The sequence below is a fragment of the Gallinula chloropus genome (assembly GCF_964237585.1).
Source record: "Gallinula chloropus genome assembly, chromosome: 20".
NCBI lineage: Eukaryota > Metazoa > Chordata > Aves > Gruiformes > Rallidae > Gallinula > Gallinula chloropus.
In genome coordinates, this window is record NC_140105.1 from 6,963,905 (window position 1) to 6,977,656 (window position 13,752).

The 13,752-nt window shown below is 51.4% G+C and overlaps 1 protein-coding gene across 1 annotated transcript; it reads right to left on the reverse strand.

Annotated features, from left to right (window-relative positions):
- Positions 1–77: 77 nt before the first annotated feature.
- On the reverse strand, positions 78–3,534 carry CACNG5 (calcium voltage-gated channel auxiliary subunit gamma 5; the record flags this gene model as incomplete). Its single annotated transcript, XM_084273517.1, has 5 exons — positions 78–572; positions 985–1,130; positions 1,767–1,907; positions 2,532–2,618; positions 3,327–3,534. The coding sequence occupies 5 exons, from the start codon at positions 3,532–3,534 to the stop codon at positions 315–317; spliced, it is 840 nt and encodes a 279-aa protein (XP_084129643.1). The 3' UTR covers positions 78–314.
- Positions 3,535–13,752: the final 10,218 nt, after the last annotated feature.

Sequence of the window (13,752 nt, forward strand, 5' to 3'; positions counted from 1 at the left end):
GAGTCCAGCCCAGGATTTATCCCCCAGGCAGAACTGCTGTTTGCTCAGCAGGATGAGCTGAAAGAAGACGACTTTGGAGAGATTTTTAGATATGCAGGGAAGAATAATAAAAAAAAACCCAACCCAAAACCAGGAGGAAAATATCCCAATTCTCTAAGATACATTATTGGTTATATAACCAATCTCTGTGGCTATAGTTATGCTCCTATAAATAGAGAATTGCCCTGAAAGAGAGGCACCCCACCCAAAACAAAGACAAACAGAGTCAGGAAGAGGTGACCATCGGTGCTTGGGTGGGAGCGGGTGCAGGGTGCTCAGCATGGGGACGAGGACATCTGGTCATAGTCAGGGCACTTGAGCAGAGCCGGGTAGTTGCTGTTCATCTGCAGGGACGCCTCGCTGGAGATATCCGAAGGGCTGCGGCCCCGCGCCCAGGCGTCCGGGTGCAAGAACTGCCCTGAGTAGTCGGAGCAGTTGCTCAGGCGGGGACGGTAGAAGCCGGGGTGAGGTCGGTAGATGTCCTCGGCTGTGTATCGCTTCATGAACAGGTAAACGGACATCACCCCAGCACTCTGCAGGGGAGAGAGAGACAGCCTGACGCTCGCCCCGTTAAGGCTGCCTTCACCACCACCACAGAGCAGAAATAGAAATTGGTTTTTTCTCTCTGCTGATGATGCACAAAGGCTCCTGAGGACAGTAACCTCACTGCCCCATGCCCCGGGTCCCTGTAGTAAATAATGTGGCACAACTGCATATCCTCCTTTTCTGTATCCATGCTCAGCATCACATCACCATCGCATGCCCCAGCAGTGCTCCAGGCTTGGGATGTGTCCCCACTGCATGTCTCCCACCACTATATATTACCCATCTGCCCTCATGGTCTGACATTAAACCCCACCTCAGTCCTCTTTTTGCTCACAGCCTCAACGTCCCCCCTAGGGAATGGGATATGCCGGTTACAGGGACGTGACAGCTGCTGGGTACCTCTGTGAGAAGGAACGAGATGGCAGAGAAGGCAAATGACCATCCGTATTTGTAATTGAAGAACGTCTCTGAGTCCTTCGTCCTGTTCAGCATCTCATCGTTAATGCTGGATATGTAGAGGACGAGCCCCACCACCAGTGACAGACCTGGGAGAAACCGAGGAGGAAGATGGGATGAAATGCTGCAGGCATGAAACCACTAAAGAAGCGCCTTCCTTTAAGACCTGACTTGAGGGTGCAAGTGTAAGACTGTGGAAATGTGCTTGAAATAACTGGGGAAAGAGGCTGCTACCCTGCTGAGTTCCTCTGGTTTCCCTCAAACCATTACCTGCTCGATCTAGTCTGTGTGCACTGGGTAGGAGCTGGCTTCAAAGCTCGGCTGTCACAGCTATTTGTTTAACATTAGCACAACACCATGAATAAAACATTCTCTTGTCTCATGTAGAAACATCCCAGCTGAGCAGTTTGAAGGTTCAGATCTCTCCAGCAACCACTGTGCCGTGAGAGATGCCCTCTCTCCCCCTGCACCCTGGCAGCTGCTCCTGCACGGGTGGCGGGTGCTTTCCCTCACATCTCCTCACTGCTGCCACAAGCAGGTCTTGTGCTGGGTGATTTCCCACCCTGCAAAGCCCGAGCAGGCTAGGGGGCTGAGCCAGGGGTCTCTGTGGGTGATGACACCAAAAAGGAGCCACCACAGTGGGTTAGGAGAGCACAGCAGTGACAAAAGCAGCTGTGTTCCATGCACAAGGGTTTTCAGGAGAAAAGCTGCCGAGCAAAACTCACCAGACAGGATGAAGAATATCCCCGAGACGAAGGCGAGGATGGTCCTGTGAGGCCGAATGTGGCCGATGTTGCTCAGGATGAAGCCGATGAACATGAAGAAGAGGCTGACCAGAGGGAAGGGGGTGGCTGAGCGGATCATCTCTGGTAGGAGAGGAGCAGAAGAAAGCGAGAACAGATCAGTTCTCTGGAGACAGCATGTGAAACGGGCTTGGCTGGGTGGGATGGCTGCAGCCCTGCTGCTCTCTGACCAGGTTGTGTCCTTCCTTGCTCCTGGCTACTGTGGGTGCCCCTGTGCTGCAGGCTGCTGCTCTAGCTTCTCTGCAACGCTGTTTGTTGAACACTTCTATTTATTAAATCAGAACCGTCTGCAGAATTCATCGTAAGAGCTGTGACACTCCATCCTTAATTCATCCCACTATGTAATGTGTAAAATTGACTGCTACAGAATAAATACAGCTGCAAATTATGGAGAGGAGACTATAAAGCCAAACACTTCCATCAACATCAGCGCTGAATAGCCAGTGTCAGGAAATTGTACAGCTTAGAGCCTCTGTGAACATCCTGCCATCAGAAAGGGATATCCCCAAAAGCTTACAGGCATATTCAGTGATTCACATTGCAAAAAAATGTAGTTCCATCCTTGCACTGACAAGGAATTAGGGACTGCTTTAGCAAGAACACAAAGTGGAATGACTGGGGGGCATCCCTAGTGACCCTTTGGTGCTTTGCAGGATGCAAAGAGCAAGACCCCTCCAAAGTACTTACTCAGGACGTTGACTGTGGATTCAGACGTCAGCTGGATGTTCATGGGCATGACGTATTCGATAGTGAAGCACCGGCCACGCTCTTCACCTGCAGCAGACACAGACCGAGTCACACCGGCAGCATGTTCATCTTTTCATTTTTGGTGGGGCTTTAAAATGGATTTCAGTGCATGCAGAAAACCAACCCTGCTTTCTAGCACTGCTTCCACTTTGGGTGTTGGTGTTTGGGGCACAGACATCTCTTAACTACCATCTCTCTTGAGCAAAATGATTCCCTTCTACACAAAACCTGAAGCTGGAGGGTTTGAGGACCTTGGGGTACGTATCAGAGATCCTCACCCCCACCCCCCCAACTTTTTCATAGCAGTGCTTGAAACTTCATGACATTTCCATCAGTCACCTTGAGACTCCCTTTCCCTTGGGTTTGATTTAACCTGCAGCCAAGTTGCTTCATCAAACTTGGCGCGGGCACAGGACCAGTCCAGCTGACCTGAATCTAAATGCAGCACGCACAGAATGGAAAGTTTTGAGCTGCTGCCCAAGGTGCTGTGGCCGTGACGCTGGGATGGAGCAGGACGGGGGGGCAGTGGGGTCTGGCACAGCAGCAATAAACTCTCCCAGAACCTGTGCCCAAAGGCACATTTATCCATCTGAGTGTTAAAGCTGGGCAAGGGCTGGTGGCATTACTCAGGTTGTGCCCAAGTTTGGAAGCCAAGATGGGCACAGCCTCTAAAAATCCTATTTTCCCCAGCCCCTTGCCATGGTACAATGCTGAGAGGCAGCAAACAGCACATACCTGCCAGAAAGCAGACCCTCCAGAGCCCCGAGTGCAGCGACAGTTTGATTTCTGCTGACTGGTTTTGGGGCTGGACGATGCCCTCCTCCAAGTAGAGCCAGTAGTCGGTGCTGACGGAGATGCCCAGGAGGCCAAGGCCGCAGACGGCGAACACGCTGCTGAGTAGGGTCAGCGCCTTCCTGCCACAGGTGCTCATTCCCAAAAGCATGGGGGGGCCAAGGTGGCGGTGGGGACAGCTGCCAGGAGAGGGCACGCGGCCATCAGCACAGAGCTGTCTGCTGCCTTTTGGGCAAATGGCTTTGCCCGCTGCCCTTAATTGCCTATTTAGGTCGAGCTGAAGTAAGCCATTAAAACAATCACAGCAGCCCCTGACAGATGGAGAGTTGGAACCAAATCCCACCCGACTGCTGCCCCATGCGGACCCAGGGCTCACTGATGTGCTGAATGCTGGGTCCTGGTGCTGGAGCAGTGTGGGATGGCCAGGAGCGGCTCGGGATGGCCAGGAGCGGCTCGGGATGGCCAGGAGCGGCTCATTGGCTTCTGTTTTGTTTGCTGCAGGTAAGTTCCAGCTGCCCCAGCCAAACCCAGTGCCTGTCTCTCCAAGGATGTAGCTGAACCACAGCATCTGCCATCCACAGACCCTTATCTAAGGGCAGCAGTGAGAGCACAGGAGCCTGTTGGTGCTCACAAATGCCGCATTAACAGATCAACAAAGAGACTTTCAGCTGCCAGACCAAAACTCACTCCTGAGCAGTTCTGCTCACCCTCCTCCCTTCTCCCCTCAGTATCATGGTTTTTCCTCTTCCAGGACAGATTTACCCACATCAAGATCCCCATTTTGCAAAACCCATGCTATATCAACCCACACTGAATGACATCATTAAGTGACTGAAAGTAGAGCAGCGTGATGCAATATCTCACCCTTTATTGTGCTTCCTGGATCAGAGTCTCAGTGCTGGCACTTCCTGCGGTCAGGCCCTGGGAAAACACTACAGAAGGAGGCAAAAAACATTCCCTTGTCTCCCATGTCACTTACGGAATGGAATTGGGTTTTTTTTCCTTTGATTTTTTGCTAATTTGCAGAATTCAGCCGTTTTCACGGTGCCCTGAAGACTGATAAAATGTCACCAGGAAGCAGAGTTCTCGGTGCAGCAGAGCAAAAGTGCAATTAATGTGGGGTGAAAAAAATGCCACAGGAATAAAAGATTAAAGGAAGACGAGCGAGAAGGAAAAGATATGCATGAGAGACAGTCTTCTGGGGAGTGAGAGCGAGGCAGATAACGCTATTGACTACTTTTATAAAGGCAGAATGAATCCCAGATAAGCACCGTGCTATGTATATTTTGAGGCACGTTTTTGCCTTCATTCAGCACTGCAAACAATAAGGAAAAAAACCCCATAAATCCAGCCACACAACACAAGCTGCCAAATTTAACACAGCAGCAGCGGGACGCCTCTTCCTTGGGCTCCTGTTAAAACTGCACAAGGCTTGCTCACACAGCAAGGAGTTTCAAGGGACAAGAAACGGAGAGGGCTGGGGGCAGATCACGGCGCTCGCCCGCTGTGTCCCACTGCCTGGGAAGGAGGGCAGAGCCCTCCTAACCCCACATTTCCTTTGAAACACCTACTCCTGAGATAATGAGGAATAAGCAGCGGAGCCGGGGCGCACGTGTCGCACGGCTCCGCGGGTGCCAGCTTTTGAACCCGCGCAGGAATCGCTCCGTCACGCCTGCGCTCACAGCCGGCGTTCGCTGCCGCGGCACACGCTGGAGAACAGGCTCTTTGGAAGAGAAGCCTTGTAGCTGTTATTGCTGCAGCAGAGGCGGTGGGATTGCACGATTAGATCGGGAGACGTGGCTCCTGCCTGGGCTGGGAGATGATGGCTCGCTGGTCGGACACACCTGGCTGGAGAGCAGACTGGAGCACAGCTTTTGCCTTGCACCTCTGATGTAAATGTATTAATATTTGCTTGCAGTGGCTCTCAGAGAGGCCAAGAGTCCTCAGAGCTTGCACTTTTACGCTCAAAATCCTCCAAAGATAATGTTCTGCTGTGGCTCCCTCATGATTAATACAAGCAGACAATGCTAATAGCTTTTCTTTGCTGCTGAACCAGGCTCTCTTGGGGAGCTTGTGCCACCCCCACACACCCATGGCACAAGCACACAGCACCCAGCTCTCCCCCAGCTCGGCCCCAGGCTGATCTTACAGCGGGGTTCAGAAGACAGATGTGAAGGAGCCTTGTAGTTACTGTGGAGTTCAAAGAACCGTGTTTAGTGAACAGACACAAGGCCTAAGGCCTGTCTGCAGCTCCAGCTCACTGCTCTGGGCAGCAGTAAGAGGGAAAAGCAGGGAACGCTGCTGGAAGAGTTGCAGATTGTTGGGCGAAAGACAGAAAAGGAGAAAGAGACTTTGATTATCGCATCCTACCCCGAGTCCAAAGCAGACGAGTACATCTTGGTAGGAAGCAGATGTACTTGCACCCTCAAGCACTGAAACAGCTCTGACAATTCTCCTCCATATGAAATTAAGGATTTGGCTCTTCCTACGTTCCCACTGAGCCATTTCCCAGAAGGTACCGACCTACGGGAAGGGGAATGCTGTCGCTTAGACAGCCCAAGCACATGCTCCAGCTCATGCTCCTGCAAGCTTTCCACCTTTGGCTCTGCTAGCAAGCCTCATTTTTAGTGTTCTTATTTAATGCTTCCCTTAGCTCAGGAAAAGCAGGACGTGTTCCCAGGAGAGACACTTGCCTGCCAGGGTGTGAGGAGTGGGATAGGCAGAGGAGATGCTCAGATTTTTTTTTCCCTGAGGAATTAGCAGCTACAGAGGAAACTGGTAGCTATGGGACAGCAAAGCACATCTTGCACTTTGATAGCCTGGGGACATCTTTACTGTCAAAGGGAGAGACCAGCACAGAGCTGTAGACATTAGGACACCACTTTACCCCTTCGCAGGATGGTGAAACACCCTTTCCCATCTCTTTGTAGATCCCATTTGATCCAGCATTGTGACCGGGCAAATGACAGACTGCTTGGCTCATCCATTCTTCTCCCTGACTCTGTCAGAGCCATATTTCTAGTTGCTGCCTCAAAATGAGCAGCATTTACTACAGGGTGTCTCATCCCTCTTGGCATTTTGGCACCAAAATGGTAAAAGGAGCTGGAATCTATTCTTGGCTCGTGTACCAACAACAAACATCCTCCCTGCACATTTTTCGTTAATAAGGAGCCAAAAATCAAAGTAGGGAGTATGAGGAGGTCCAGATAAAGCCATTCAGAGGGAAATAGCTAAATATTTCCTGTGATTTGTTGTCCGTCAACACCAGGTACTGGAAAATATACCCATTTGGCATCATTTATATTGGTCATTGGGTGATGCTAGCAGCTGGGAGAGGGGTCGGGCGGCAGAGTCATGCCTCTCAATTGCCTCATTTCTTTTCTCTCTCACACTTCAATTTCCATGTAATCACGGATGCATTAGAGAGCGATCCCTATTACTGCCTTGCTGGCACATAAAATCGAACCCGGTGCGCTGGGGGACAGGAGGCAGGGACAGTGGCTCCACAAACCCACCCCACAGCCAGTGCCTGGAGAATTAGCAGGGCTCCCTAGAGAAAGATTTTTCAAGGGCACGGACAGGAACTAGCTGGATTTTCAGCACAGATTTAGTCCCTGGTAACCTTTACCAATTGTGTTATGCTTCCTGCAGCCGAAAAGGCAATGCTGCTTGGTTTCCAACAGTAGCTGTATTTTAAATTAAATTAATATAGCCCTAAAGATTTCCAAGAAATAGGACCTTAAAACTGTTCTTGCTCCTTCAATCATACTGTGCCTTCTGGTAGTAGTCCAGGGAATAATAAAGGCAGTCTGCAATGCAATCTGCAGCCCTCATAATGAATTTCTTTTTGTCTTGGAGCCATAGCTTCTGATGGGAATTGCACATGGCCCTTGCCGGGACCGACCCCTTCAGAAAATGAAATGAGTATTGGCATGGCTCCTAACACAGCTCACCCAAATCTTGGAGCGAGTAGAAGTCCTTACCTCCTGGCCCACGGTCACAAAGAGAATCTAATTATCCTGGTCTGGATTTCTGAGCCCACCCCTTTGTGACCCAATGCCAAGCATGAACCACAGTTCTGGGATACGTGGATGGACTGAGAGAAGTAAATATATCACTGGTCAACTGCCCAGACAGGATGGGTCACAGCAATAAATCATGATCCGAGTTCAGCAGAAAGCAACGCTCCCTCCTGTCCTGGGTAGAGGTAGAAAGAGCGAGGCCAAGCCAGGCCCAGGAGGCAGATGTTGATTTTTATGTGGCTAAAGCATCATTTCCAGATTCCTGGCATTTGTGAGGAGGGGACACCCAGCCAAGGTTATAGGAGCAGAAAGGAGAGAAGGTTTGGTTTGGGGAGGGGTGCGGGGATCCAGGGCCTGCCTTTGCAGTTGTGAAAGCTTGGGGCAGAGGGATATCGGAGGCTAAGCCATGGACCTGGAGTAGTGGGAGAGGCTGAGCAGAGTATAAAGGAGAAGGAGCTAATCCTGGTGGTGAGAAGTAGGGAACCCACTGAGTCAGCGATTGATGTACAAAGAAGAACAGAGACCTGGGTAAGGGCTGGTGAGTGCAGGAGAGCATGAACTGTGATGGAGTTGAACTGAAAGGACCAGCTCACACTAAGCTGCAACAAGAAAATTGGGCTGGCTAAAAATAATGGGCCTTCAAGCAGCACGATCTCTTCCATGGGACATGACACAGGCCACAAACGTGGGCAAAAATAAATAGGTCAAGGAGAGTGACTCTTTCTGAACTAAACCTCTAGCAGCTGGCAGTGCCTGGGGAGGCAGAACTGTGCTGAGGCCCCTGCCACGCTGCCACCCTCCTCCTGACACCTCACTGTCACCCTCCTCCTGACAGCACCACGGCACCCTGGTTCCCTTATGGCCAAATCCAGAAGAGCCTAATTTGGCCATGATTCCCCACAATGGAATAGCAAGGTGGTCACAAAGTGCCACAGCAGTTCCCACGGAGCTTATGCAGCACCCAGAGGGTGCTCATGCTAGAGCAAGGTGCTGCCTGCATCCAGCTGACTCCAAATGATGCTCTGTCAAGGGTTTTACCAGCGTGGTGAGGTGAGCACAGATGAGATGATTTCAGCCACAGCTGGGCATATGCAGCTCAGCCGAGGAGAGGTGGAGGAGGAGGTATGGGCAGTGCCTGCTACTCCATGTGGGGACCTAGGAGAAGTCGCTCCACAAACCTAACCTGGAAAACTGGGCAATCAGGAAAGATAGTTTTGGCTTTGGAATTACCTCTTGGGAAGAGAGGTCCCTCCTGAGGCTTGGGAAAGGCGTGCTACAGGCAGCGGAGAAGCACAAGACTGCTCTGCTTCCAGGTAACTGCTGAAGGAGGGCAGGGATGGCTGCAGAGGAAAGCAGGATCTCCTGGACTGGTACAGAGAGAGGGAATGGCTGAAGGGAACAGGCATTGGAATTGGTCTGTAAGGGTTCCCAGGAGACCCATCCTGGGCTGCCAGCACCCCCACCACTACACACTGTCCATGGGAGGGCAGAAATACACCAGGCAGCTTTACAGAGCTGCATTAGTGCCACATCGAAATGGCAGCTTGGGTTCCGCAGGAGCAATCACGGATTGGAAAAATTAAGCACAGAAATAAATCTTTTTGATGTGGAGGAGGTTTAGCCTGATATTAAGGAATGAAACAGTCTGTCTCATGGCAGCTTGAACAAGCAGCAGCCACTGAGGCTACCAGCAGCCATAAACTTCCAAAGGATCAATACTGGGCTTGAAAGCTTCCCCTCGGCGGGTGCCGGCCCCACACTGCCATTACGGCCAGGCAGGAACAGCAGCGTGGAGTCGATGGAGCAAGCTGGGCTCCCAGGCTCTCCAGAGAGGGCTTAAGAAAATAATTAAATAAAAAGAAGGCTGGTTATGCGTTATTTAAACCTAGCTTGAGCCACAGCAATCATAAACCTGGTAATTTTTTGCTTGCCAGCAGACAGAAAGGAGACCTGAAAAGTAATCAGAAGAAACGACGTGTGACCACCGCATGCTAACGGTCGCCACTAACTAATTTTATGAGTGGGACTATGTGGGATTCTTCCTTTAAACTTGACTTTCATCTTTTTCTGAGAAATTCCCCTTTCCCCCAGCACTTCCCATGCTTCGTGTCTTGTCCAAGTTATGTTTTAAAGCTTGATCAAAAATCCTTTCGTGGCAGTGCAAGAGTGAAGGACGTGCTGTATGGGAAGTGCCGTGTTTTTCTGCTGAACCCACAGCCTCCCTAGCAAGCCCTCAAGACTGATCCACGGTTGCTTGTCCCTCTCCTTCTAAACCCTGCCCTATTTCCCGGGACAGGTTTGCAAGGATGGTTGTTACTACGCAACTGAACCCAGCAACAAATACAAAGACATGGAATAATATTCCCAAGGACAAAGGGACAACTGAGATTTATCTCCCCACCCAGTCCTCTAACCAGAGATTCCCCCCAACTGTCCACTGCCACCGTGCCTGTGCTGCCGCGCTTGCCGGGGTAATGGCTCTGCTCCAGCTCATTCACACTAATGGCTTCAGATGATGCCAGCAACTTTCAACAAATAAAATCATTGACCGAACAGCTCCCCCAGTCCCGGCTCACACACTGCTGGCACAGCCTGAGCTCATTCACATGGTCTTTCCAGATCCACAAATATCCCCCCCCCCCAAATCTCTTCTAAAGCACATCCCACCCGTGTGTCTCCTTTCTCCTTGGCGTTCAAGGCTCTTACCTCTTCTCACCCCAGCTGAAGCAAGCGGAAAACCTGGAACGTTGGCTGTGAAGGTGGGAAGCTCAGGTTCTGGCAGATGACTGCAAGGCAAAGCGTCACAGCACGGAGGGTTCTTGATGGATGCTTTGACTGCTGGGCAGCTCTGGGAAGAGTTGGGAGTGGGGTGGCCTTGGCAGCAGGCAGTGGAGAGCTCCTGGACGGAAGGAGAGGGCACAGCCTCGGCTCTCTGCCTCCAACCGGCTCACGTGAAGGATGCACAAGGCTGGGAGACAGGGACAGGCAGATGGCTGGCACGGCTCCGCGACCACACGCCGGCAGATCCTACCCTGTGGTTTTGTAGGAAATCGTTACACAAAGTGCATTTCTCCCCAGGGAAACAAGAGCTAAAGGTCTGAGCTGGCAGTATCTCCCGTGTGCCCAAAGCCCACTTCTCCAGGTCTAAAATATCTATATATAGACACACACAGACATTCAAAGTTCACATCATTAACAATAGCTGAGAGCCTCCCTTTGCAGAGTCCTTCCCAATGCCCTCTCACCCTCTGCACATCAAAGCTGACATACAATATTCACCTGCTTGCAGCATGTCAGAGTGCTGGCAGTCAGGGCCGTGAGTCAAACTGGTTTCAATACCCTACAAAGAGCAGCAGAAGCACAATAAGTGTGTGTGTGTGGGGTGGGGGGGGGGGGGAGTGGAATGTCTGGTGCTGCACAGCAAACCATCTGGGGACTTTGCTATAAGAAATCCCACTGCTGGGCTGTGCTGTTCACCTCTGCATGCTACAGGCTGTGCTCTTTATCCTAAACACATAAACTCCAGTAACGCGGTGACCCTCTTCTGGTTTTGGTGTTTCCCTCTGCTCAGCTCGGCTGGCGTGGGGTGAGCCTGAGTAAACCCAGCAGTGGGGATGAGCAAGGGCAGTGCAGACCCGCTGTGCAGAGGCCGGGGGAGAGCAGCTGGCTCAGCTGCAGGCACCCGCTTCACACCACAGCCGGCCTCGTGGAATATTAAATCTCTAACAGTTGGTTCTTGTTCGCTTCCATGTGTCATTTAAGATGGCACAAAGTCCTGCGATGGCCTTGTGTGTTAAAAAGAGGAGAATAAGCATCTTGCTTGCACAGTGACAGCTTTTCGAGGTCCCTGTGTGCTCCCGGCAGCAAGGCAGCTCACAGCATGACTGAAGATCTCAGGCACCTTTTCTGCAAGATATTTACGTTGTTTTAAACTGCAGTGACTACGAACAGAAACCATAAGCTGTGTAATACCAACACACCAAATTTCTTCAGGCTATAAACTTTTACTTCTACAGAAGGTGTAAGAAAAGCCCCAGTTACCAACCCAGCTCTCAGGAGATGCAGCTGCTACTGCCAGGCCAACACCCATTTCCCTCTTTTCCCCTTAACGATCAGAGCATGACAGCTCCTGCTAAATTAAGCATCGCTGGGAGGTAAAAAATAGCATCAGGAGCTAATTAAAGCTCTTCCGCCTCCCCCGTGTCGGTGGCAGGGAGAGGTGAGCCCAGTACCTGTGCGTGGAGGCAGGGCAGTCCCATGAAGCTCTGCATTCGCCAACGCAGCTCTTCTCGCCAGCACTGGCAGCTGGAGTGTTTTTATGAACACTTCCAGTGTGATAAATGAGAGAAAATGAGAAATCCCCCAAGCACCGTTGGCGTCTCTGGACGCTGGAGGCTGCAGACAAGCTGCACGTGCCAGCCAGGGCCACTGAGACCTCCGGCCCCTTGGCGCGATTAAACACAATTGCTGAGATGAAGCACAGGTGCCTTGTCAGCCAGGGCATCGCATTCCCCTTTCCCTGCTTAGAAAGCCTCTGAGTGCTGAAACGATGGCATAGAGAGAGCAGAGAAGAGCTGTACCATCCACACCTCCGGCAACTATCTTAACGACCCAAGTGCCATTCACAGCTGCCGTTAAACCCAGTTGCCAGACCTGTTGGCTCTTCCATCTGGCTTTGCTGAAGGAGTTTGGGACACAGGTCCTCAGGTGCTGGTGTCTTTGTGCACAAGCTCTGCAGGTCTGACACTGGGTGGTCGCAGAAGTTTGGTCCCATCTTCACATAGGAAAGGTGTTTGGTTTGTGGACCTTGCTGGGTGGAATGGTCAGGTTATGTGATCTTGATGTACAGAATAAGCATTGACTTTCCCAACCAGAGCTGCCGCAGAGAAAAGGGACACCTATTGTAATGTCTCCAGGGAAGAAGCCAGGACCATGGGGCTGCCCGCTTCTAGGGCTTCAAGGGTGAGCAAGTTCCTGCCCGGGCTCCCTGTGGATGGGGACATCACCCAGCAGCACTGGGCAGGCATTGAGTGGGAAAATTAATTATCTGCAAGTTGTCTTAGGTCAGAGGATGGCATGTGCTGTGCTGCTCAAACAATCCCCCTCAGTGCAGCTGTGAGCACCACTCTAACAAGGTTTCTCACTGACAAGCACTTATACCTCCTTTGTCACAGAGGAAAAGCTGCAAGTCCCACCTTCCAATGGACCAGCCACAACCCTGCTGCTCCTCATTAACAGCCCAGCTTCTGAGAGCGATGAGGCATCAGTGTGGTCTTTTGGCAAATTCCACTTTCCCAGTAAATACTTACAGTCGCAGAGTCAGAGACCGTCAGGAGTCAGAAAGGACCTCGAGAGATTACCCAGTCCAACCCCCTTCCAGAGCAGGATCACTCAGACTAAATCCCACAGGAGACTACACCATAAATGTCCAAAGTTTGTGCAGTGATAAAAATGAGTGTGACTTGGATTCTAAATTCTCTTCCCAGAGCACACCTAGAACCCAAGCCCCCTTTCATTTCAGCCAGATTACGACTCCCAGATAACTTTTGACCAAGACTTCAGCACCCAGTTATTTTAAAAATGCCACCTTAAAACCACAGCTTTAAATCTTCCCAGCTGCCTGATGAAAGGCTCCCGGCGCCCGCTCCAGCTGTACCCTCGCTCCGCTCGCAGCTTGCTGATGCTGCTGAAGCCTCTGGGGGCTTGTGCATTATTTCCCTTTTGTATTTTATATTCCCTTCCCCTCCATAAATGAAGCTAAAGCTGTGAATGCTGCGGTATGGATGCTGCCAGGTGGGGATTCATTCAGCTCGATGAATATATTCAACAGCCACAATAATACAGTGAGGGACTGGAGAAATGAACACACAGAAGCATTTCTGTCCCCTGGATGCCACGTGGAGCAGCCGCACAGCAGCCAAGGCGTGATGGCAGCGGGATGGGTGGCTGCCCTTCGGCTTTTTACATGGGTTGTGGTGTGACAGACTGAAATGGTGCCCCTAAAAACCAGCAGCAGATGAGCCTCTGAGGGGAACCCAAACCCATGGCACTTGTGAAAGCTGCCTGCCCACCTCATGTGTCCAGCACCCACTGCTACTGCACAAAAGCCAGGGGATATACTCCTTTTTTAGCTGAAATACTCCCTTTTGGCATTCTGGCTGAAGCAGTGCTATCTTTGGAGAATGCCATGCCCTTGCTGCCCTCCCCAAAGGCTCACCTGCACCATGCAGACACCTACCAGCTCTGGCGCGGGCTCCGCTGCTTTTATCACCCACAGAGGTTCTGGGGGCACAAGGGACACGGTGGGGACAGTGGTGGGGATGGTGGTGCTGCAAGTCAGAACTGCT